Here is a 22,080-nt window from a genome sequence, read left to right as displayed (position 1 = left end):
ACCATCCTGACTTGTACGTACATCATAGTTGCTGCGTCAATATCCTGTACTTCGCTGGCTAACACCATTGAGGAAGAACCATTACCACGAGGACTGCAGCAGTCCATGGAGCAGGCCCACCAACACCTTCTCAGGGCAACGCGGGCAATAACTGTGGCCTTGTCAGTGTTGCGCACATCCTAAGAACAATTTTTACAAAAAGTGAAAGCAGCGGCTCTGACCACAATTCTGCAATCTTCCTTAGTTATACAAATTGTGCTAGGAAGCAGTGACTGACTGGATAGATTAAGGAACACAGTAGATGTACTGTGACATAAGAAAACTACTAGGCACTTGGTCTAAGCGTTAAACAAAGCTTTAATCAACTGTTTTACAACATGCAGGTCTAGTTGTGTCCTTCACTAGTTCCTGTTAAGAATGTCCTGCACAAGCTGGGCCCGTGCCTGAGTATTTATACTCTCCCTGGACAGCGCCACCCGCAGGCCGCTCAGTATTATTTCCTAAGTTTTCTTTCATGAATGACTGATTCATGTCACACTGTATATGAACTTTGAAAAGGCATTCGATACACTGTCTCACAAGAAGGTTGTTACAAAAATTGGAGGAAATATAACAACAGGAATAGAAAGTTGGTTAATGCATACGAAACTAAAGATAGTGTGTTGATTGGATTGAAGAAGAGATGCAGGTGATTTACCACGGGGTCAGTGCTGGGTTCAATTTTCAATACATAGAGATGATTCAGACTTGTTTGTACGAAGCACAAGAAATTAAATTTGCTGATGACACAGTAGTCGAGGTATGGCAAACAGTGAGGACGGTAAAAGGTTTTAGCAGGATGTAGATAGTTTAGTGGAATGTGTAGACATAAGCAGATACAATTTAGCATGAAGAATATATTAAGGGCATGTATTTTGGAGGAAATACATAAATCAGGGGGCATAAATTCAATGGAAAGACGCTGATGAGAGAAACTGAGGAGTGCAAAAATAACATTTGTGAGTGGAGGCAGATAAAGTCATAAAGACCAGTCTCATTTGGGTTTATAAATAGAGGCACAGAGAATGAGAACAAAGAGCTAATGATAAATTTAAACAAGGCAATCGTTAAGCTTTTTATAATTCTTGGCATGTTGTTGTCACTGGCAACTAGGGGGCATCGTTTCAGAATAAGGGGTCGCCCATTTAAAACGGAGATGAGGAGGAATTTCTTCTCTCAGAGGGTCGTGAATCTGTGGAATTCTCTGTCCCAGAGAGCTGTGGAGGCTGGTCATTGAATATATTTAAGGTGGAGATTGACAGATTCTTGAACGATAAGGGAGTCAAGGGTTATGGGGAGTGAGCAGGGAAATGGAGCTGAGCCCAAGATCAGATCAGCCATGATCTCATTAAATGGCGGAGCAGGCTCGAGGGGCCGAATGGCCGACTCCTGCTCCTATTTCTTATGTTCTTATGGCAAGGCCAGCATTGATTGCCCAGTTCTAGCTATCCTGGTAACTGAATGGCTTGTTAGGCAGTTAAGAGTCAATCACGTTGGTGTGGGATTGGAGTCACCTATAGACCAGACCGGGTAACAATGGCAGGTTTCTGTCCATAACGGACATTAGTGAACCAGTTGGGTTTTTATGACAATCCAGCAGCTTCATGTTCATCTTTTCTGGTGCCAGCCTTTTATCTACCGATTTAAAAAAAAACTGAAATCAATATTCTAATAAAAATATTCCAATATTTACTTATCAACCAACATCATTAAACAGATTCTCTGGTCATTATCACTTACCATTTGTGGGAGCTTGCTGTGCGCAAATTGGCTGCTGCGTTTCCTACATTTCAACAGTGACTATACTTTAAAAAGTATTTAATTGGCTGTATGCGATTTGTACGTCCTGAGGTGGTGAAAGGCGCTATATCAATGCAAATCTTTCTTTTACCAGCGCACACAACATGCAGCTCCCAGGCCCATTCCTACAAACAACACTTTCTTGCACTTTAGTTTTTTTTTCAATGATTGCCCTGCAGCTTGACGCCCATTGTTAATGAGGCCAGGGCCTCCAAACTGCAGCCACATCAAGCACACCAGTCAGTCGCACAAAACTCAAAAATCAACCCACGTCTTCACATGTTATATGCTCCATATTCAGCGCTGCTTTTCAGCGGCCAGCTTTTCTGAAGCTGTTGGTGGGTTTTGATGGTCTCAGTTCACCTGTGTGTGAGTACATAATTCAAAGGCACTTACTTGCTCCAGTGACCATTTTGTCCCCAAAACCAGGAATTGTTTTCTTCTCTGCCTTTGTGTAAATAAACTCGCAGAATGTGTTGCAGCTTTTGACAAAATCTGGGTCCAGCTCTTTGTCATCAGCTGTTTCTATTCTGCTCAGTACATCTTTACGTCCAGGGCAATCAAATACAAAGCAATTCCTGGAGCGAAAATAATATCTGATGCACTCTCGCAGCAAGTTGAATTTCTTGATTTTGTCACTTGAACCTGTAACAGGAAAAGTTTCACTGATTACTCATGCAGATCAGTATTGAATGGAACATGCACTATGGGGGAATTTTAACCCCGCAAAACAGGCGCGTTTGGGGCAGTCGGGTTAAAGGTTAAAGTGTTAAAATCCTGAATCCAACCCACTCCCAGAAGGCGGGTTGGCAATTTAAATATTATAATGAGGCCGCGTATAATCTGCCATTTCAAATTTAACACTGGCAGGCCGGGTTTCCCAGGCCTCGAGAAGCCCGACAGGTAAAGGGAGGTGAGGACCGCTGGATCCAGGAGGTAAGTGCCTTTCCACTAGCCTGCTGGATCCCGTGTACCTGCCTCGCCAACACCACTGACCTTTCCGATCTCCCTCCACCTCCCCCACGAGATCCTCCAACCCCCCCACGAGGTCCTCCGATCTGGCTGGCTGCGACCCGGAAACGGAAAAATAAAATTATTATTCAGGTCCCGCAGTTAAATTCTGCAGGGCCTGAGGGGAACCCGTTCTTTCAGGTTTCCCGACCTCTTACCAACCCCCGCTCCCACCCACCCCGCCTCCAAGTAAAAATCCAGTCCTATATCCAGCTTGCCTGCGTTTTACAAGAAAAGTCAATTATTTTCACTGTCGGTGTCGAGTTCCAAGGTTTGGAAATAAAATAGGGAGTGGGGCTAGAATGATGATATTTTATACTAAATTAAAAATATATACTAAGGGCTCGAATTTCATTGGGCCGTTGAGGCAGGATTGGAGGTGTGTGGGGGGTTAAAATTGCGAAATCAGGGGGCACGAACCCATCCTGCCCGCAACCCACCTCCATGCCCGTTTCCCAGGAGGCGGGTACCTGCGCTGGGACCCATCTCCCCGAGGCGGGAAGGGGATTAGTGCCAATTAACTGCCTGTTAACAGGTAGTTAACAGGCAGTTATTAACCTAATCCCTATTTTTATCCCTGAAGTGTGGGATTCCCGACGGCTCCAAACCACGCCAAGTTAGCGAGGTGGACCGTCGGGCTGAAGGGCTTGGAGGGGTCGAGATGTCCGGTGTTCAGGTGAGTGATGGGTGCATGAGTGCAGAGGTAAGTGTGTTTGGTGTGTGTAAAGTGTTTAAAGAAGTTTTACTTACCTTTACAGCCTTCCTTCCTTCAGGTCTCGGGAGTCCCTCATCTCACCGGCACAGAAAGCAGAATGGCCGCAATCTGTCAAAAGTTGCAGCATTCAGCTTTCTGTTCTAGAGAGATCTCTAAATCATCCTGAGAGGAAGGAATTAACTTGGAATACAGATTGTCAGTGTTTGACAGCTTCAAAGAGCTGTCTAACGCTGATAGTTCATCTGTCAAAAAGTCCTGACAGATGAAATATCAATGTGTAACGTCACCTGTTGCTGGGTGGCCCTTAATTGGCCTGCTGAGCTCGCTGGGCGGGCTCAAAAAGGTCAATCAAGGGAAAATCAAGTGGGTTGGCCACAACTCGATGGAGGCGGGACTACAACCCCAAAAGTGGGAGTCCCGCCTCCTACACGCCTTCATTGATAAAATCCAGCCCTAAGGTTCACAAGCAAACTACAACAGGTTCCAAAATGCAATAAGTCAAAATCCAAATGTTTTGAAAGGGGACATGTCCCCCAGAAAATGAATCTTGCCCCTTCAATCCTCTCTTTCTGCTTCAGTCATTTGTAAATCACCAATGCTGCTAACAGTGCTTTTGTAACTGAACTAAAAGTGCTGGAATGTGGATATACTTCCAGCATAGGTTAGGCCAAGCCCGTGTCCCACAGCACTCTCAATCTAACACCTTAGGGGCTCGATTTTACCAGGCCCGAGGAGGCGGGATTGGAGGCGTGTGAGGTGGTAAAATCACAAAAACTGGCGGGCGGGTCCGATCCCGCCTCCATCCTGCCTCCGAGCAAATTTCCCACATGCGAGTTTTCTGACCTCGTCTCCATCCCGCCTCCAAGAGGCGGGATAGGCCCTTAAGGCCCTTAACAACCACTTAATTGCCTCTATAATCCCATTTTGAGAGGCCTTTCTGATTTTATCACTTTTCCCACATCCTGCACGTCTCCTCTGGAACACGCCAGCGAATCCTGGCGGCCTCACAAGTGGATTGCTTACTAACAGCTGCAGCTCCACCATTAAAAAGGAGTTTTCAGCAATCTTCATTTGCAGGTGGCAGAACTTTGTTGTCTCAGGTCTGGGGGAACTTTTAACAGGCCTGTTCATTGTCCTGGAAGTTTGGAGCCTGACACCCATCTCCAGTGTGACCTCCTGGGAAACCCCTCTCCCCACCTTGACTGAGCGCTTCCTCAACTGAGGCATATACCAGAAGCATGGGAATCATTTATTTCCGTTCCTCCTGGACATCAGATTCAGACGAAGACCAGCTGTGGCAGCAGCAGAACCATGAACAACAGCAGCACCAACAGCAGCAACAACAACAGGAGCACCAAGCTGCTGCTCGCCCACCTGAAGCTGCACAGGCCAGAAGGCGCCAGCGCGCGACCACATTGCTGCCCAGGATGCAAGGGATGCACTTGGCCAGATTTGCTTAGCCTGCACATTCAAACACTTTTGCCTCGCTGCTTCTTGTCAGACCATCGACAATTGCCAAGAGCCTACGGATTCATATCACTCTGACCACCATAGTGACAATTGCAAGTCATCCGAAGCCCTCAATGTGGAAGTCCCATTAGCGAAATGACAGACGCCACAACTGCAACAGTTTCCCATCAGTATTTTTTATGACAATATGCAACTGATGGCATGTTAAAAATAAACACATTATACCCAAGTGACTACCCTTGTGACTACTTGTGCATTATCTTTCTTTTACGCGTGCTCCTACGTGGTGCTTCCCCTGTGGCTTCAGCAGATGTGGAGGCCCCTTGCTCACTTTCTTGCTGCTCCTGTCTCGACACCTTTGGCGGGCGTCCTCTGGGGTTGTGAGCCTATGAGGGCTCATCAACAGTCTGCTGCTCCTGCAGCTGTGCAGTGGTTGAGACGCCTACCTCAGTTGGGTGTGGACTCTGATGGGGCTCTGACCGAGGGCTCTGCAGTGGCATGGAAGTGTGAGCACTTGGAGAGGAGCCCCCACTTCCTTAACGTCTGCCACCAACTTCGCTCTCATGGGTCAGGTCCCCCTCAGCACTTGCAAGTGGCTTCAGAGCACCTTGCTGCACATCAGGGGGGCCATGGGGACCCGTATCTGCACTGGAAGTCCTACTCAGAAGGACTTCCATGAAGGTCTGGTTTCTCTGTTCAATAGCTGACCATCGCTCCTCCAGAGATGTCATTCTATTCTGAACACTCACCATGTTTTCCTCACTCCAGCGACTTACTGCCTCCATGGCCATAGCCAGCCTTCCACGGAGGTTGCCATCCTTTCCGTGGTGCTGCGTTCATGCGCCAACGCCTCCACAAAGGCTCTGCTCATGTTAGCTAGGGACTCCTCCATTCGCTTCACACTCGCAGTTACCCTAGAGACAAAACCTGCCAGAGACTCCTGCACCTGTTCCTGGAGTTCCAGCACCGCTCTTCCTCTGGATGGACCCAGAGGCAGAGGGTCGACATGCAGCCGAGCCGAGCTGGCAGAGTCCTGCGCCCTCCGACGAGGACTCTCCACTGCTGTCCCTGTCTCCACAATCTGCTGATGCTCACTTGTGAGCTGTGATACACCAGGTGACAACACTACTCTATCTCGCGAGGGTCCCAATGAGTGACACAAGTGGAGTTTGAGTGAAAATGAAGGAGTGAGTGTAGAGATTCCATAGCATAGATGCTTAGAGGGAGACAAAGATGGAGTGAGGTGCCAAGACCAAGGGCCCTCTCTGTGTGTTGTAAGTTATTGTCATAGCATCACAGCAATAGGGAGTGTGCGGGCTGCATAGTCAAATTGCTAAGTGAATGTGAACATAGAGAGAGAGGGAATGGGTAAGGAAAAGTGAGTATGACTTTCCCATCACCCTCAATCTGATCCCCATCGCCTCTCCTCACCAGCACTCAGCTTTGCCAACCTCTTCCTCCACATCCCACTTGACACTGACATCCCTGCACCCTTACTCAAACTCCACTTGTGTCCCTCATTGCAGGAAAAGAGAGCCCACAATAAGAGGAAGAGGGCGAGAACAGGAGGAGGGCCACCCTCAGTAGCCCAGCTCAACACTGCGGAGGAGGCAGCCCTGGAGATTGTGGGAGTGGAGCAGGATGCGCAAGTGGGGGACGGACAGATGGGTGCATCACAGCAAGCTGGTGACAGAATAGGTTGGCATCTCTCTCATTGACATTGCATGAGTAACTGAGAAAGATTCTGAAGCTCTACAGATTGACTTATGATCATCTGCACAATTCAATATGCATGCAAACTTTACCTCACATCTCCAACTCTTTCCTTTACTCCCCCACAGGACCATCGACAGCCCCCGTTCCCACTGTCCAGGAGGAACAGCCTGAGCTTCAAGACTCCTCAGAGAAAGCTGCAACCTTTGAAGGCGTAGCGTTAGCAGAATTCAGCATACCCAGCACTAGCGCAGACACTCACACCTCGGTGGGACCATCGCGAGATAGAGTAGTGTTGTCACCTGGTGTATCACAGCTCACAAGTGAGCATCAGCAGATGGTGGAGTTAGGGACAGCAGTGGAGAGTCCTCATCGGAGGGCGCAGGACTCTGCCAGCTCGGCTCGGCTGCATGTCGACCCTGTGCCTCCAGGTCCATCCAGAAGAAGAGCGGTGCTGGAACTCCAGGAACAGGTGCAGGAGTCTCTGGCAGGTTTTGTCTCCAGGGTCGCTGCAAGTGTGGAGTGAATGGCGGAGTCCCTCGCTAACATGAGCAGAGCCTTTGTGGAGGCGTTGGCGCATGAACGCATCACCACGGAATGTATGGCAACCTCCGTGGAAAGGATGGCTACCATAGAGGAGAGGATGGCTATGTCCATGGAGGAGCTTAGTCGCCAGGATCGTGAAAACATGGTCATTGTTCAGAATAGACTGACATCTCTTGAGGAGCGATGGTCAGCTATTGAGCAGAGAAACCAGACCTTCATGGAAGTCCTCTGGAGTAGGACTTCCAGCACAGAAACAGATCCTCATGGCCCCCCTGCAGTGCAGCAAGTTGCTGTCCAGCCACTTGCTAGCTCTGAAGTGGGGCTGGCCCATGAGAGCGATGTTGGTGGCAGACACCAAGGAAGTGGGGGCTCCTCTCCAAGCGCTCACACGACCATGCCACTGCAGAGCCCTCAGTCAGAGCCCCAGCAGAACCCCCCACCCAACTGAGAGCAGCATCTCAACCTCTGCACAGCCGCAGGAGCAGCAGATTGTTGCCGAGCCCTCACAGCTTCGCAACCACAGAGGACGCTGTTGTGTATGTACCTTTAAGAGAATAACTGGTCTCAGACTGCAGTACCGGCAGTGACCACCCTTGTATAAAAGGCGCTAGTGAGCCTGTGTTTTCAGTTTCCATATTAACTTCAATCAGTAAAGACTTGTTTTGTTCAACTCCTGCTGTCCGTGTCTCAATCATTCACGGACATAATAGACACCAGCCAAAGGTGTCGAGGCAGGAGCAGCAAGAAAGTAAGCAAGGGGCCTCCACATCTGCTGAAGCCACAGGGGAAGCACCATGTAGGGGCATGCGTAAGAGGAAGATAATGCACAAGTAGTCACAAGGGTAGTCACTTGGGTATAATGTTGTGTTTAATTTTGAAAAGCCATCAGTTGCTTATTGTCATAAAAAATTCTGGTGGCAAACTGTTGCAGTTGTGGCGTGTGTCATTTCGCTAATGGGACTTCTACATTGAGGGCTTAGGTCAGTATAGTGGTCAAAGTGATAGGAATCCACAGGTTCTTGGGCATTGTTGATGCTCTGACAAGAAGGTGTGAGTCAAAAGTGTTTGATTGCGCAGGCTAAGCAAATCTGGCCAAGGTGAGTGCGTCCCTTGCATCCCGGGCAGCAATGTGGTCGCACGCTGGCGCCTTCTGGCCTGTGCAGCTTCAGGTGAGTGAGCAGCAGCTTGGCGCGCCTGTTGTTGCTCCTGCTGTTGGTGGTGCTGTTGTTCCTGGTTCTGCTGCTGCCGCGGCTGGTCTTCGTCCGAATCTGATGTCCAGGAGGAAAGGAAATAAATGGTTCCCATGCTTCTGGTATATGCCTCAGTTGAGGAGGCGCTCAGTCAAGGTGGCGAGAGGGGTTTCCCAGGCGGTCACACTGGAGATGGGTGTCAGGCTCCAAACTTCCACAACAATGGGTATGCCTGCTAAAAGTTCTCCCAGACCTGAGACAACAAAGTTCTGCCACCTGCAAACGATCATTGGTGAAAACTTCTTTTTAATGGTGGAGCTGCAGCTGTTAGTAAGCAGTCCACTTGTGAGGCCGCCAGGATTACCTCCAGAGGAGACGTGCAGGACGTGGGAAAAGTGGTAAAATCAGAAAGGCCTCTCAAAATGGGATTATAGAGGCAATTAAGTGGTTGTTAATGGCCTTAAGGGCCTATCCGGAAGTGGCGTCAGAAAACACGCATTTGGGAGGCGGGATGGAGGCGGGATCGGGCCAGCCCACCATGTTTTGCGATTTTACCACCTCACACGCCTCCAATCCCGCCTCCTCGGGCCTGGCAAAATCGAGCACATAGTTTTCAAAAATTTGCAGTTTTCCCCTGATTGGCCACTTGATTTCAGAGGTGTGGGATGCCCTCGCTCAATTAGTGTTTTGGGACTGAAACTCGCCTCTGTTGACAGCACTTTTCCAGCCTGATTTTAAGGCTTCTTGCTCCCTTGGCTCATTCCACAGAATTTCTGCCTATGCTGCACCACCTGCAGCATATTTTGAGAAACCACTATGTCCAAGTCCAAGTCAAGGACCTCCCCGAGGCTTTCAGATGAGGCACTGCAAAAGTTGTTTGAGGGGGTGACAGCTAGCAGGGAGGTGCTCTTCCACTCATCTGGGAGGAAGAGGCCTGCCAAAGATACCTCTGTGGGTACAGCTGACAAGGGACAACCTCCAGACCTGTGCAGATTGGGAGACTGTTTATGTCTATTGATGAAATGCCATCCCTGTTGGAAAGCATTAAAATGATTTGAAGTCAAAATGTTGGCGTTATGGCATCTGTTCTTTCGCCTTAGGCAGCTCCACATTGCGGGCACCGCCACACTTGCATTGTCAGGTTGGTGGCCTGAGTGAAAGGAAGCCAGAGAGTCATGTCCATTGTCAATGATGTCCTAGGATGGAGCCAAGGACATGTGCCAACTTGGGCAACCTATGCAAATCTGGCCAGGATAAGTTCATCCTTTGCATCCCAGGCAGCCATGTGATCGCGTGCTGCCACTGCCGCTGGTCGATACAGCGGCGCACTGACCAGCTCCTGCTCCTCCTCCTCCTCCAGATCCTCCTCCTCAGCCTCCTCCTCCTCTTCATCCTCATCTGAGGTCCATGCAGAAAGAAAACAAATGCTTCCCATGCTGCTTGCAGATGCCTCCTTTGGGGAAGTGCTCATTACAAACGGGGAGAGAGTCTTCCAAGGAGGTCCCACAGTTGATTGATTCAACCTGCAGCACCTCCGACTTTGGAAGGTCTTCTAAAAGTGCTCAGAGACCTTTTAATGCCAAGGTCTGGCACCTGCAAGTAATCTTTGCTGCAATAAACGATGTCTTGTTAGATCTGCAGCTGTGTGGAGGCCACCCACGAGTCAACCCACCAGGTTTACCTGGCATAGTTTAGGAGGTGTCATACTGAAATCATCGAAAAATCACGAGGGCCTCTCAAACTAGGCTTAGAGAGACTCTTAACGAGCATTTAATGATGACAAGTATCGCTATGGCCAGCTGGAGGCGGGAGCGTTTCCCAACCTCCAAAACCGGCACGGGCAGAATCCCGCGGAGGCGGGTTCGGAACCTGACCTCATTGAATCTGATTTTCCCGCCTTTCCCGCCTCCAAACCCGCCTCCTCTGGCGACAGAACATCGCCCCCATGCAGTCCACTCACTGGTTTTGACGCATATATATGGCCCCCAGTTCCAAAAGGTGGGACAATCCCAAAGTCATCTTCTCCAGTCTTTAAGCCCACCTTCACTCACCTCCCTTGCCCACTCATAATTGTTTCCCTGGGCCCATTCTGTTGCCTTTGTGAAGCACTTTGTGACACTTCTCTGTCAGTGCAATTTGCTGTTATTATTGTTTGCTTGCTCTCTTTAATGATTGTTGTAGGAAGCATGTGATTGGGTTAGTGGTGAGCTATTTGTTGTTCAGTCTTGAGAAATGCTTCTCTGTATCTATCAATTTTCACTGATTTTGCAATGAAAGATCTATGAAGACCATAGAGGTGACATTGGTCTTCACCAGTAGCACGAAACAGGCTCATAGCGAATCTACACCCGTTTTACACCAAACCCGATTTTAAAGTTAATACAGTATCACCTCGTGGCATGACAAGTAATTGTTACAGGACAGTGTTGCCATTTAAGATTGGATGCGCTATTAGAGCAACATCTACTTGTGTTATAAGGAACTGTTATAGGTAAGGGCTAAAGGTAAGTATTAAAATTAACATTGGAATTCCCATTAGAAATGTTTACATATCATTTTACAATGTAAAACTGTGACACAGAAAGTAAGGTTATGTGGACAGGAAGAGTGTCCTGGTGTTTCTATAATACTGTTGATCCGGAATGGTGAGGCACATGGGGAGTCGAGACCAAGCGTAGTGTTATAGAAACATAGAAGATAGGAGCAGGAGTAGGCCATTCGGCCCCTCGAGCCTGCTCCGCCATTTAATGAGATCATGGCTGATCATCCACAATCAGTACCCGGTCCCTGCCTTCTCCACATATCCCTTGATCCTTTTAGCCTTAAGAAATATATCTAACTCCTCATGTTCAGGTCAAGCAGCACCCAGACAGGGGCAGGAGGACGACATGGCAGAGAGGATGGGAAGAGGAGGGGAGGAGAAATAGGAGGGGAGAGTGAGTGGGGCAACAGAGGCAGAGAAGGAGCAGGGGGAGTGGTCGAGGGAGAGAGAACTGGAGAGGAGGGGAAGGGAGAGAAGGCAGATGAGGCTTGGGGAGGTGGACGGGTAGAGGGGAGAGGGAAGATGATGGTAACAGAAAGGGACGAGAGGAGGAATAAGAACATAAGAAATAGGAGCAGGAGTAGGCCAATCGGCCCCTCGAGCCTGCTCCGCCATTCAATAAGATCATGGCTGATCTGATCCTAACCGCCAATCTACTATCACTGAACCATCTCCTGAATCTAACAGAATTAGACACACGAAATAGGAGCAGGATCAGGCTACATGGCCCCTGGGCCCGCTCCGCTACCCACAGGGCCATGACCGATCCGAACCTAGACTCATGTCCAAATTCCTGCCCGCTCCCCGTAACCCGTAATTCCCTTTACTTCTAGGAAACTGTCTATTTCTGTTTTAAATTTATGTAATGATGTAGCTTCTACAGCTTTTTGGGGCAGCATATTCCATGGACCTACCACCCTCTGAGTGAAGTAGTTCCTCCTCATCTCAGTTTTGAAAGAGCAGCCCCTTATTCTAAGACTATGCCCCCTAGTTCTAGTTTCACCCATCATTGGGAACATCCTCCCCGCATCCACCCGATCCAACCCCTTCACAATCTTATATGTTTCAATAAGATCGCCTCTCATTCTTCTGAACTCCAATGAGTAGAGTCCCAATCTACTCAACCTCTCCTCATATGTCCATCCCCTCATCCCCGGGATTAACCGAGTGAACCTTCTTTGTACTGACTCGAGAGCAAGTATGTCTTTTCTTAAGTATGGACACCTAAACTGTATGGAGTATTCCAGGTGCGGTCTCACCAATACCTTGTACAACTGAAGCAATACCTCCCTATTTTTATATTCTATCCCCCTAGCAATGAAAGCCAACATTCCATTGGCCTTCTTAATCACTTGCTGCACCTGCAGACTAACCTTTTGAGTTTCGTGCACCAGGACCCCCAGATCCCTTTGTACTTCAGTACTTTCCAGTTTCTTGCCATTAAGATAATAACTTGCTCTACGATTTTTCCTGCCAAAGTGCATAACCTCACACTTTCCAGTATTGTATTCCATCTGCCAAATCTCTGCCCACTTACTTAGCCAATGGGTGGTTGAGGGGAGCAAAGGGGTGGGGATTGGAAATAGGGAGGAGGAGCGATTGGAAATAGGGAGGAGGAGGGATTGGAAATAGGGAGGAGGGATTGGAAATAGGGAGGAGGAGCGATTGGAAATAGGGAGGGGGAGGGACTGGAAATAGGGAGGAGGAGGGATTGGAAATAGGGAGGAGGGGGGATTGGAAATAGGGAGGAGGAGGGATTGGAAATAGGGAGGAGGGGGGATTGGAAATAGGGAGGAGGAGGGATTGGAAATAGGGAGGAGGGGGGATTGGAAATAGGGAGGAGGAGGGATTGGAAATAGGGAGGATGGTTGTGAAGAGGAGGACCATGGAGTGGGAGAGGTGGTTGGAAAGGAGAAGGGAGGGGGATGGGGGATGGGGGATTGGGGGGAGAGGGAGAGGGGGGAGGCGGAACGAGAAGAGGGTGAGGGTTGGAAGGGGTGGGGCCTGTTTGAATGATGAATAGTTGGGGTGGGGGACAGTTTCGAATGGCCCATTTTGATGCTGTGTGGAGGGAGGCAGTGTGCTAGGGATGGTTTCCCTGCTCCATGGAGGAGGGGAACAGTTGGATTGACTCGAGGCAGGGAAGGGGTGTTACAGCTCTGTGGGCGGGGGTAATGTTGCTATATGGTGGAGGGGCGAATCAAGTGCAATAATGATACTCGGTGGTGGGATGTTCTGTGAGGGGTTAGGAGCACAATGTTGTCGAGGGTGGGGGGTTCACTTGAAGCCAGTAAGCGAGGGCCAGAATTCTGTTCTGTGTGGGGGGGGGGGGGGACGGGAAAGAATGGGGATTATGATTCTGGTGCTGCTGGAGGGGAAAGGTAAATGGTGCTCAGTGGGGAAGGGCCACTTCACTCAGGCGCTATTAAGTGCTCTTTTTTATAAGAACATAAGAACATAAGAAGTAGGAGCAGGAGTCGGCCATACGGCCCCTCGGGCCTGCTCCGCCATTCAATAGGATCATGGCTGATCCGAATCTAGACTCACGTCCACTTCCCTGCCCTCTCCCCGTAACCCCTAATTCCCTTATCAACTAGGAAACTGTCTATCTCCGTTTTAAATTTATTTAATGTCGCAGCTTCCACAGCTCTCTGGGGTAGCAAATTCCATAGATTTACTACCCTCTGAGTGAAGAAGTTTCTCCTCATCTCAGTTTTGAAAGGGCAGCCCCTTATTCTTAGATTATGCCCCCTAGTTCTAGTCTCACCCATCAGTGGAAACATCCTCACCGCATCCACCCAATCAAGCCCCCTCACAAACTTTTATGTTTCGATAAGATCGCCTCTCATTCTTCTGAACTCCAATGAGTAGAGTCCCAACCTACTCAACCTTTCCTCATACGTCAACCCCCTCATCTCAGGAATCAACCGAGTGAACTAGGGCAGCACGGTGGCATAGTGGTTAGCACTGTTGCCTCACAGCGCCAGGGACCCGGGTTCGAATCCGGCCTCGGGTGACTGTCTGTGTGGAGTTTGCACATTCTCCCCGTGTTTGCGTGGGTTTTCTCCGGGTGCTCCGGTTTCCTCCCACAGTCCAAAGATGTGCGGGGTTAGGTTGATTGGCCATGATAAAAATTGACCCTTAGTATTAGGGGGATTAAATACATGGGGTTACGGGGATAGGGTGGGATATGTGTTGGTGTAGGGGTTACGGGGATCGGGTGGGATATGTGTCGGTGCAGGCTCGATGGGCCGAAATGGCCTCTATCTGTACTGTGAGGTTTCTGTGATTTCTGTGAACCTTCTCTGAACCGCCTGGAGAGCAAGTATATATTTTCTTAAATTTGGAAACCAAAACTGCACGCAATATTCCAGGTGGGGGAGATATTCAAGGGCTGCGTTTCTTTAGGGGCAAAATGCTGGTTTGAGGGGGATTGATGGTTAGTAGGGGCCGGCAAATTAGGGGAGTGAAGGGGGCAAGGAGGAAATTTAGCAGCAAGAGTTGCTTACGTTGGGGGCTGCAGTTGAGGGGCATATGTTAGCACCAGCCACTCATGAGCTGGTCCATTGACCAGGGGTACTGCTGATGGTGGGCAGGCAGATTGGCTGATGCATTGGGCCCATGGATGCAGAGGTGGGGCTTGGGTCAGCAGGTGAGCAAGGTGGGCGATGCGGGCTGGAGGTTGGCCAGTCCAGCGGGTGCGAGGGCAGGCAGGCTGGAGGGCCCATATGGAGGTGTTGGTGGGCAGGTGAGCATGCAGGCCAGGCCCAGCGAGTGGGTAAAACACTTTTTTGGTTTTTACCTGCACTGAGATGTCTCCCGGTGTGGTGCTGAGTTGGAAAACATGGGACTGCAGTAATAGGGCAATAGATTTTTTTTTACATGCCATTAACTTTAAACTTAATTAAATCCTGTACCAACCTGGTTGCTGGCTAGCACAATAGTGGTTCAAAAAATATAAGGCACTGCACAGTAACACCCAATGACCACAGCCTGCAACTGCAGACTGAACCTTCATTTTAGCATTAACCCTCACTATACTCTACATCAGATTTTGTTTTAGCAGCGAGCGTTATGTGACATTTAACATTGAAAACCATTGTCACAATATCACGTATCGACATAACTGGTTCTGTCGATCAATGTTGACAATTGCGATATGATTTTCAATCTATTTTAAAAAGCAACATTGCAACTCATTTAATGATTTAATATATAATAGATGTTGATCGCTGCTGTCACCTGTGTTGTTCAATGTTTATGCAAAAAGTGATGGTAAGAGAAATGTTTAACCAGGTGGAGGAAGGAGTGAAGATTGGAGATCAGCGAGCGAAAGCTGTCAGATTGGATGATGAGAAAGCCTCACAGCAAGTCCCATGAATGGACTACAGGTGTGGCAGGAAGTCTGAATGCTGCAGCAATGGATTATGGAATGGAGATCAATGTGGACTGGATCCGAGATCGAAAGGTTTATAGGAGAGCAGGCGACAGAATGAGAATTTTAATAAAGGAGGAACATTTGGATCAGGTGAGGCAATTTAAATATCTGGGAAGTACAATGACTAAAAATACTGATGTGTCAAGGAGGAGAGGGCTGGGATTGAAATGGGATAAGTTGCATTTAATAGAAGAAGATATTGGCTGGACAACTGAACAGAGAACTGAAAAAAATAAAAGGCTTCCTTTGAGACGTGTGTTTGGAGACACATGGAGAAGGTAAAATAAATAAATAAGAACTGTACTGAGGGCGATGGCCACGATACAAGAAGAACATGGTTTGATTGCTAGCAGAATAAGGCAAAGGAATTGGGATTGGACATGTGCTGAGGTGATCAGATGTTGAAAGAGGTGATGGAAGTAATGGATGGAAGGAAAAGTCCAAGAGGGAGGAAAGAAGGATGCTTCTGGACCAGCCGAAGAATGGGAGATCGTCAGGAGAATTGAAGAGATAAGCACAAGACAGATTGGTTTAGAGGAAGAGAATGGGGCCAGAACCTGCCCTAGGCAGACCATTGATGATGACAACAGATGGAGTAAGAGATCACGTGTAGCTCCAGCCATTGCTGCTGCTGTGGCGTCATTTTATTGCTGCATGCTCGTGGTTTCTCCAGGGCCACTCAATCTTGGCCTCGCTCATAAGGCTTGTGGAACATGCCGAATGAAGAATAATGTAATTGTTTAAATTCCGCAGCACTGATGATTGTTATCAATACACTGTTTTTCTTATTTACCTGCTTTCAGTTTAAGGGCATTCTCCAAGTATTCATCTGGTGTTGCTAGTTCCCCATTAATTTTCAGCTCCAGAGTAAAATCTCGCACAGTCCACACAAACCCAGGAAAGTATGCCATGAAATTTTCTCCTTGTGCAGCTTCTGTTTCGGAACTTGTTTTAATGAGTTGGGTTAGCTCCGTCACACAACTGATCCACTGTTAAGGAGAATAATCTAGAAATGAGTGAACCCTTGGGTTCTAGTCATCATTGTACAGTTAGATCTGATGCTGCAATTAAGAGTAATGTTTAGAGTAGATGTACATTTGGTGTTATGAGGAGGGCAAAAAAATTAAGGACTAGAGTGTGAACTGCAACTAGAAAATAAACCAACAGAAGAAAACTGAAATTGTTTAAAACCATTTTAAGGGATGTAGAATATTCCAATGAGAAAAAGGATAAAAGTAGAAAAGTCACAATTTAATTGACTAACGAAGGTAATCAAGAATAATCTAAAGAAGGGTTCTTTTAAGTTTGGTCCTGTTCTGTGACCATTCACCAAGTCTCCTCTACATTGGGGAGACCAAACGCAGATTGGGTGCCCGCTTTGCGGACACCTCCATTCAGTCCGTAAGGGTGACTCTGAGCTTCCGGTCACCTGTCACTTTAATTCACCGCCCCATTCCCACTCAGACCTCTCCATCCTCGGCCTCTTACACTGTTCCAATGAAGCTCAACGTAAGCTCAAGGAACAGCACCTCATCTTTCGATTAGGCACTTTACAGCCTTCTGGACTCAACATGGAGTTCAACAATTTCCGACATTTTCTCAGGTGGCAGCTGCTGATGATTCATCAAGTATATCCCACGGTAACAATCTGTTTATATGCGAAAGAAATGAAAACCTTATCTCAAACTTATTTGTAGTTCTCCCACTGTATTGCTTACTGGTGGTTTCGACACAGGTTATGGAATGGAACAATTGGCTGGGAATGGGGCACAGGGCAGGCGAGAGCTGGAGCAACAATTAAGCAAGCGTGAAGTTGAAACAACGTTGGAGAGTGACGGTTTCCTACTGCTTGACAAGGGTGAGTGCAAAGTCGAGAACCTGGTCTAGGTGGAGGTGTTTTTGAGTGGAGGGGAGGACTAGGGCTGGAATTGGAAGCTTTGGATTGAGGCTTGTCTATATAGGTCAGTCCTAGAAACATAGAAGATAGGAGCAGGAGTAGGCCATTCGGCCCCTCGAGCCTGCTCCGCCTTTCAATGAGATCATGGCTGATCATCCAAATTCAGTACCCTGTCCCTGCTTTCTCCCCATATCCCTTGATCCCCTTAGCCTTAAGAAATATATCTAACTCCTTCTTGAATACATTTAATGAATTGGCCTCAACTGCGTTCTGTGGTAGATAATTCCACAGGTTCACCTCTCTCTGGGTGAAGAAATTCCTCCTCATCTGAGTCCTAAATGGCTTACCCCTTATCCTTAGACTGTGACCCCTGGTTCTGGACTCCCCCACCATCGGGAACAGTCTTCCTGCATCTAGTCTGTCTAGTCCTGTTAGAATTTTATAAGTTTCAATGAGATCCCCTCTCATTCTTCTAAACTCTACCGAATATAAGCCTAATCGCCCCAATCTCTCTCCATACGTCATTCCTGCCATCCCAGGTATCAGCCTGTTGAATCTTCACTGCACTCCCTCCATGCCAAGAACATCCTTCCTCAGATAAGGCGACCAAAACTGCACACAATACTCAAGGTGTGGTCTCACCAAGGCCCTGTACAACTGCAGCAAGTCATCCTTGTTCCTGTACTCGAACCCTCTCGCTATGAAGGCCAACATACCATTTGCCTTCTTAACCGCCTGCTGCACCTGCATGCTTACCTTCAGCAACTGGTGCACAAGGACACCCAGGTCTCATTGCACTTCCCCTTTTCCCAATCTATTGCCATTCAGAAAGTAATCTGCTTTCCTGTTTTTGCCACCAAAGTGGGGTACTTTGATGAGGGAACTAGATGTAATATCTCCAAGTTTGCAGATGACACAAAGCTGGGTGGGCGTGTGTGCTGTGAGGAGGATGCAGAGAAACTCCAGTATGATTTGGACAGGTTGGGTGATTGGGTAACCTCGCATTTATCCACATTATACTGCATCTGCCATGCATCTTCCCTATTTTCCCCCTCTTAATTAATCCCTTTGTCCTCCTTTGCTGAATCCTAAACTGCTCATAATCCTCAGGTTTGCTGATTTTTCTGGCCAATGTATATGTCCTCTCCTTGGATCTTCTGCTATCCCTAATTTCCCTTGTTTGCCACGGTTGAGTCACCTTTTATTTTTATTTTTATGCCAAACAGGGATGAAAAATTCTGTAGTTCATCCATGCGATCTTTAAATGTTTGCCATTGCTTATCCACTGTCAACCCTTTAAGTAACATTCCCCAATCCATCCTAGCCAACTCGCGCCTCATACCATCATAGTTTCCTTTAGTTAAATTCAGTACCCTAGTCTTTGAGTCAACTACTACTTCACTCTCCATCTTAATGAAGAATTCTATCATATTATGATCGCTCCTCCCCAAGGGGCCTCGCACAACAAGATTGCTAATTAATCCTTTCTCATTACTTATTACCCAGTCTAAGATGGCCTGATCTCTAGTTGGCTCCTCGACATATTGGTCCAGGAAACCATCCCGTATGCACTCTAGGAATTCCTCTTCCATAGTATCGTTACTAATTTGGTTAGCCCAATCTATATGTAGATTAAAGTCACCCATGATAACTGCTGTGCCCTTATTGCACACATCTCTAATTTCCCATTTAATGCCATCCCCAACCTCAGCATTACTGTTTGGGGGTCTGTATAAAACTCCCATGAAAGTTTTCTGCCCCTTGGTATTTCTCAGCTCTAGCCATACAGATTCCACATCATCAGAGCTAATATCCTTCCTTTCTATTGTGTTAATCTGCTCTTTAACCAGCAATGCTACCCCACCTCCTTTTCCTTTTTGCCGGTCCTTCCTGAATATTGAATACCCCTGGATGTTGAATTCCCAGCCTTGGTCACCCTGGAGCCATGTCTCCTTAATCCCAATCATATATCTGTTTACATCTATTTGCGCAGCTAATTCATCCACCTTATTACGAATGCTCTTCGCATTAAGACACAAAGTCTTCAGGCTTGTTTTTTTAACACGCTTAGACCTTTTAGAATTATTGTTTACTGTGGCCATGTTTGATTTACACCCTTGATTTCTCTGCCTTCCACTTTTGCTTTTCTCCTTCCTGTCTTTTGCTTCTATCCTTGCTTCCCTTTCCTCTGTCTCCTTGCACAGGTTCCCAATCCCTTGCCATTTTAGTTTAAACCATCCCCAACAGCACTAGCAAACACTCCCCCTAGGATATCAGTCCTGGTCCTGCCCAGGTGCAAACCGTCCAGTTTGTACTGGTCCCTCCTCCCCCAGAACTGGTTCCAAAATCCCAGGAATTTGAATCCCTCCCCCTTGCACCATTCCTCTAGCCACGTATTCATCTGCAATGTCCGTCTATTTCTACTCTGAATAGCACATGGCACTGGTAGCAATCCTGAGATTACTACCTTTGAGGTCCTATTATTTAATTTACCTCCTAACTCCCTATATTCAGCTTTTAGGACCTCATCCCATTTTTTACCTACATCGTTGGTACCTATATGCACCACAACAACTGGCTGTTCACCCTCCCCCTCCAGAATGCCCTGCAACCGCTCCAAGACATCCTTGACCCTTGCACCAGGGAAGCAACATACCATCCTGGAGTCTCATTTATGGCCGCAGAAATGCCTATCTATTCCCCTTATAATAGAATCCCCTATCACTATAGCTCTCCTGCTCTTTTTCCTCCTGTCCTGTGCAGCAGATTCACCCATGGTGCCAGGAAGTTGGCTGCTGCTGCCTTCCCCTGAAACGCCATCTCCCCCAACAATATCCAAAGCGGTATATCTGTTTGAGAGGGAGATGGCCACAGGGAACCCCTGCACTACCTGCCTAGCGGTTTCGCAGTTGTTGCTGTGTGACTGCTCCCGCTCTCGGACTCTTCCCTTGGTGTAAAGTAAGAACCAATTCCTACAGGGTCAAATGTCTTACTGAAGTCCATGTAGACTACATCAACTGCACTACCCTCATCCACACACCTAGTCACCCCTCGAAAAATTCAATCAAATTGGTCAGACATGATCTCCCCCTGACAAAGCCATGCTGACAATTCCTGATTAATCCCTGCCTCTCCAAATGGAGACTAATTCTGTCCCTCAGAATTTTTTCCAATAATTCCCCTACCACTGATGTTAGGCTCAATGGCCTGTAATTCGCAGGTTTATCCCGACTACCCATCTTGAACAATCGTACTGTGTTAGCTGTTCTCCAGTCCTCTGGCACATCCCCTGTGGCCAGAGAGGTTCTGAAAATTTGTGTCAGAGCCCCTACAATCTATTCCCTTGCATCACACAGCAGCCTGGGATGCATCCCGTAAGGGCCTGGGGATTTATCCACTATTAAACCTGCTAAAACCGCTAGTACCTCCTCCCTCTCAATATTAATTTGTTCAAGTTTATCACAATCCCCCTGCCTGATTTCTAAGCCTACATCACCCTTCTCCATAGTGAACACTGATGCAAAATATTCAATTAACACCTCACCTACATCTTCCGGCTCTACAAACAGATTGCCACTTTGGTCCCTAATGGGCCCTACTCTTTCCCTGGTTATCCTCTTGCCCTTAATATACTTATAAAACACCTTGGGATTTTTCTTTATTTTGCCTGCCAGTGTTTTTTCATGCCCCCTCTTTGCTCTCCTAATTTCATTTTTAAGTACCCCCCTGCACTTTCTATACTCCTCTAGGGCTTCCACTGTTTTTAGTCCTTTGCATCTGCCAAAAGCCTCCCTTATTTTATAATTCATTCTTGTATATCCCTTGACATCCAGGGTTCCCTGGGCTTGTTGGTCCCACGTTGACCTTTATGGGAACATGTTGATGTTGTACTCTCTCTACTTCCTTTCTGAAAGACTCCCATTGCTCTGATGTAGATTTTCCTACAAATAGCTGATCCCAGTCCATTTTGGCCAGATCCTGCCTTATCATATTAAAATCAGCCTTTCCCCAATTTAGAAAATTTATTTCCGGTCCATCTTTGTCCTTTTCCATGATTACCTTAAATCTCACCGAATTGCAATGTTCATAAATTAATAAACGTTTTTATTATGAACAGCTAGCTTGTGCTAGTCACTTTATTCATGCCATGTGGACTTGTACACAGCATCCATCTTGACTGTTGCCTTGTGGGTAGCCCACCCTTATATACATACAGCTCCACCTAGTGTACCATTCTAGAATCACATGTTACTGATCATATCACGAATTATGGTCACAGTCACCAAAATGCTCTCCTACTGACACTTCTACCACTTGCCCGGCTACATTCCCTAGAATTAGGTCCAGTACCACCCCCTCTCTTGTAGGACTTTCTACATGCTGGCTCAAAAAGTTCTCCTGGATGCACTTTAAGAATTCCGCATCTACTAAGCCTTTCACACTCTGACTATCCCAGTTAATATTGGGGAAGTTGAAATCCCCTACTATTATTACCCTATTATTTCTACACTTCTGAGATTTGCCTGCATATCTGTTCCTCTATCTCCCCCTGTCTGTTTGGGGGCCTATAGTACACTCCCAGCAAAGTGCTTGCCCCCTTTTAGTTTTTAAGTTCTACCCATATGGCTTCATTAGAGGAAACTGCTAAGATATCATCCCTCCTTACAGCAGTAATTGACTCCTTGATTAATATTGCGACACCCCATCCTCTTTTACACC

The 22,080-nt window shown here is 47.5% G+C and overlaps 1 protein-coding gene across 1 annotated transcript in view; it reads right to left on the bottom strand.

Moving 5' to 3' along the window:
* The window catches only part of LOC147120854 (guanylate-binding protein 1-like), a 181,642-nt gene that overhangs the window by 142,878 nt on the left and 16,684 nt on the right, over positions 1-22,080 (bottom strand). Inside the window, 2 exon segments of the mRNA XM_085977237.1 lie at positions 2,236-2,484; positions 16,258-16,445. Of these exon segments, the coding sequence (XP_085833363.1) occupies positions 2,236-2,484; positions 16,258-16,445 (437 nt within the window).

Source organism: Somniosus microcephalus, chromosome 3 (genome assembly GCF_052327205.1).
Source record: "Somniosus microcephalus isolate GS21.2 chromosome 3, FLI_Smic_1.0, whole genome shotgun sequence".
Classification (NCBI taxonomy): Eukaryota; Metazoa; Chordata; class Chondrichthyes; order Squaliformes; family Somniosidae; genus Somniosus; species Somniosus microcephalus.
The sequence above is the reverse complement of the archived record's forward strand: the minus strand, read 5'-3'. Positions and strand labels throughout refer to the sequence as shown.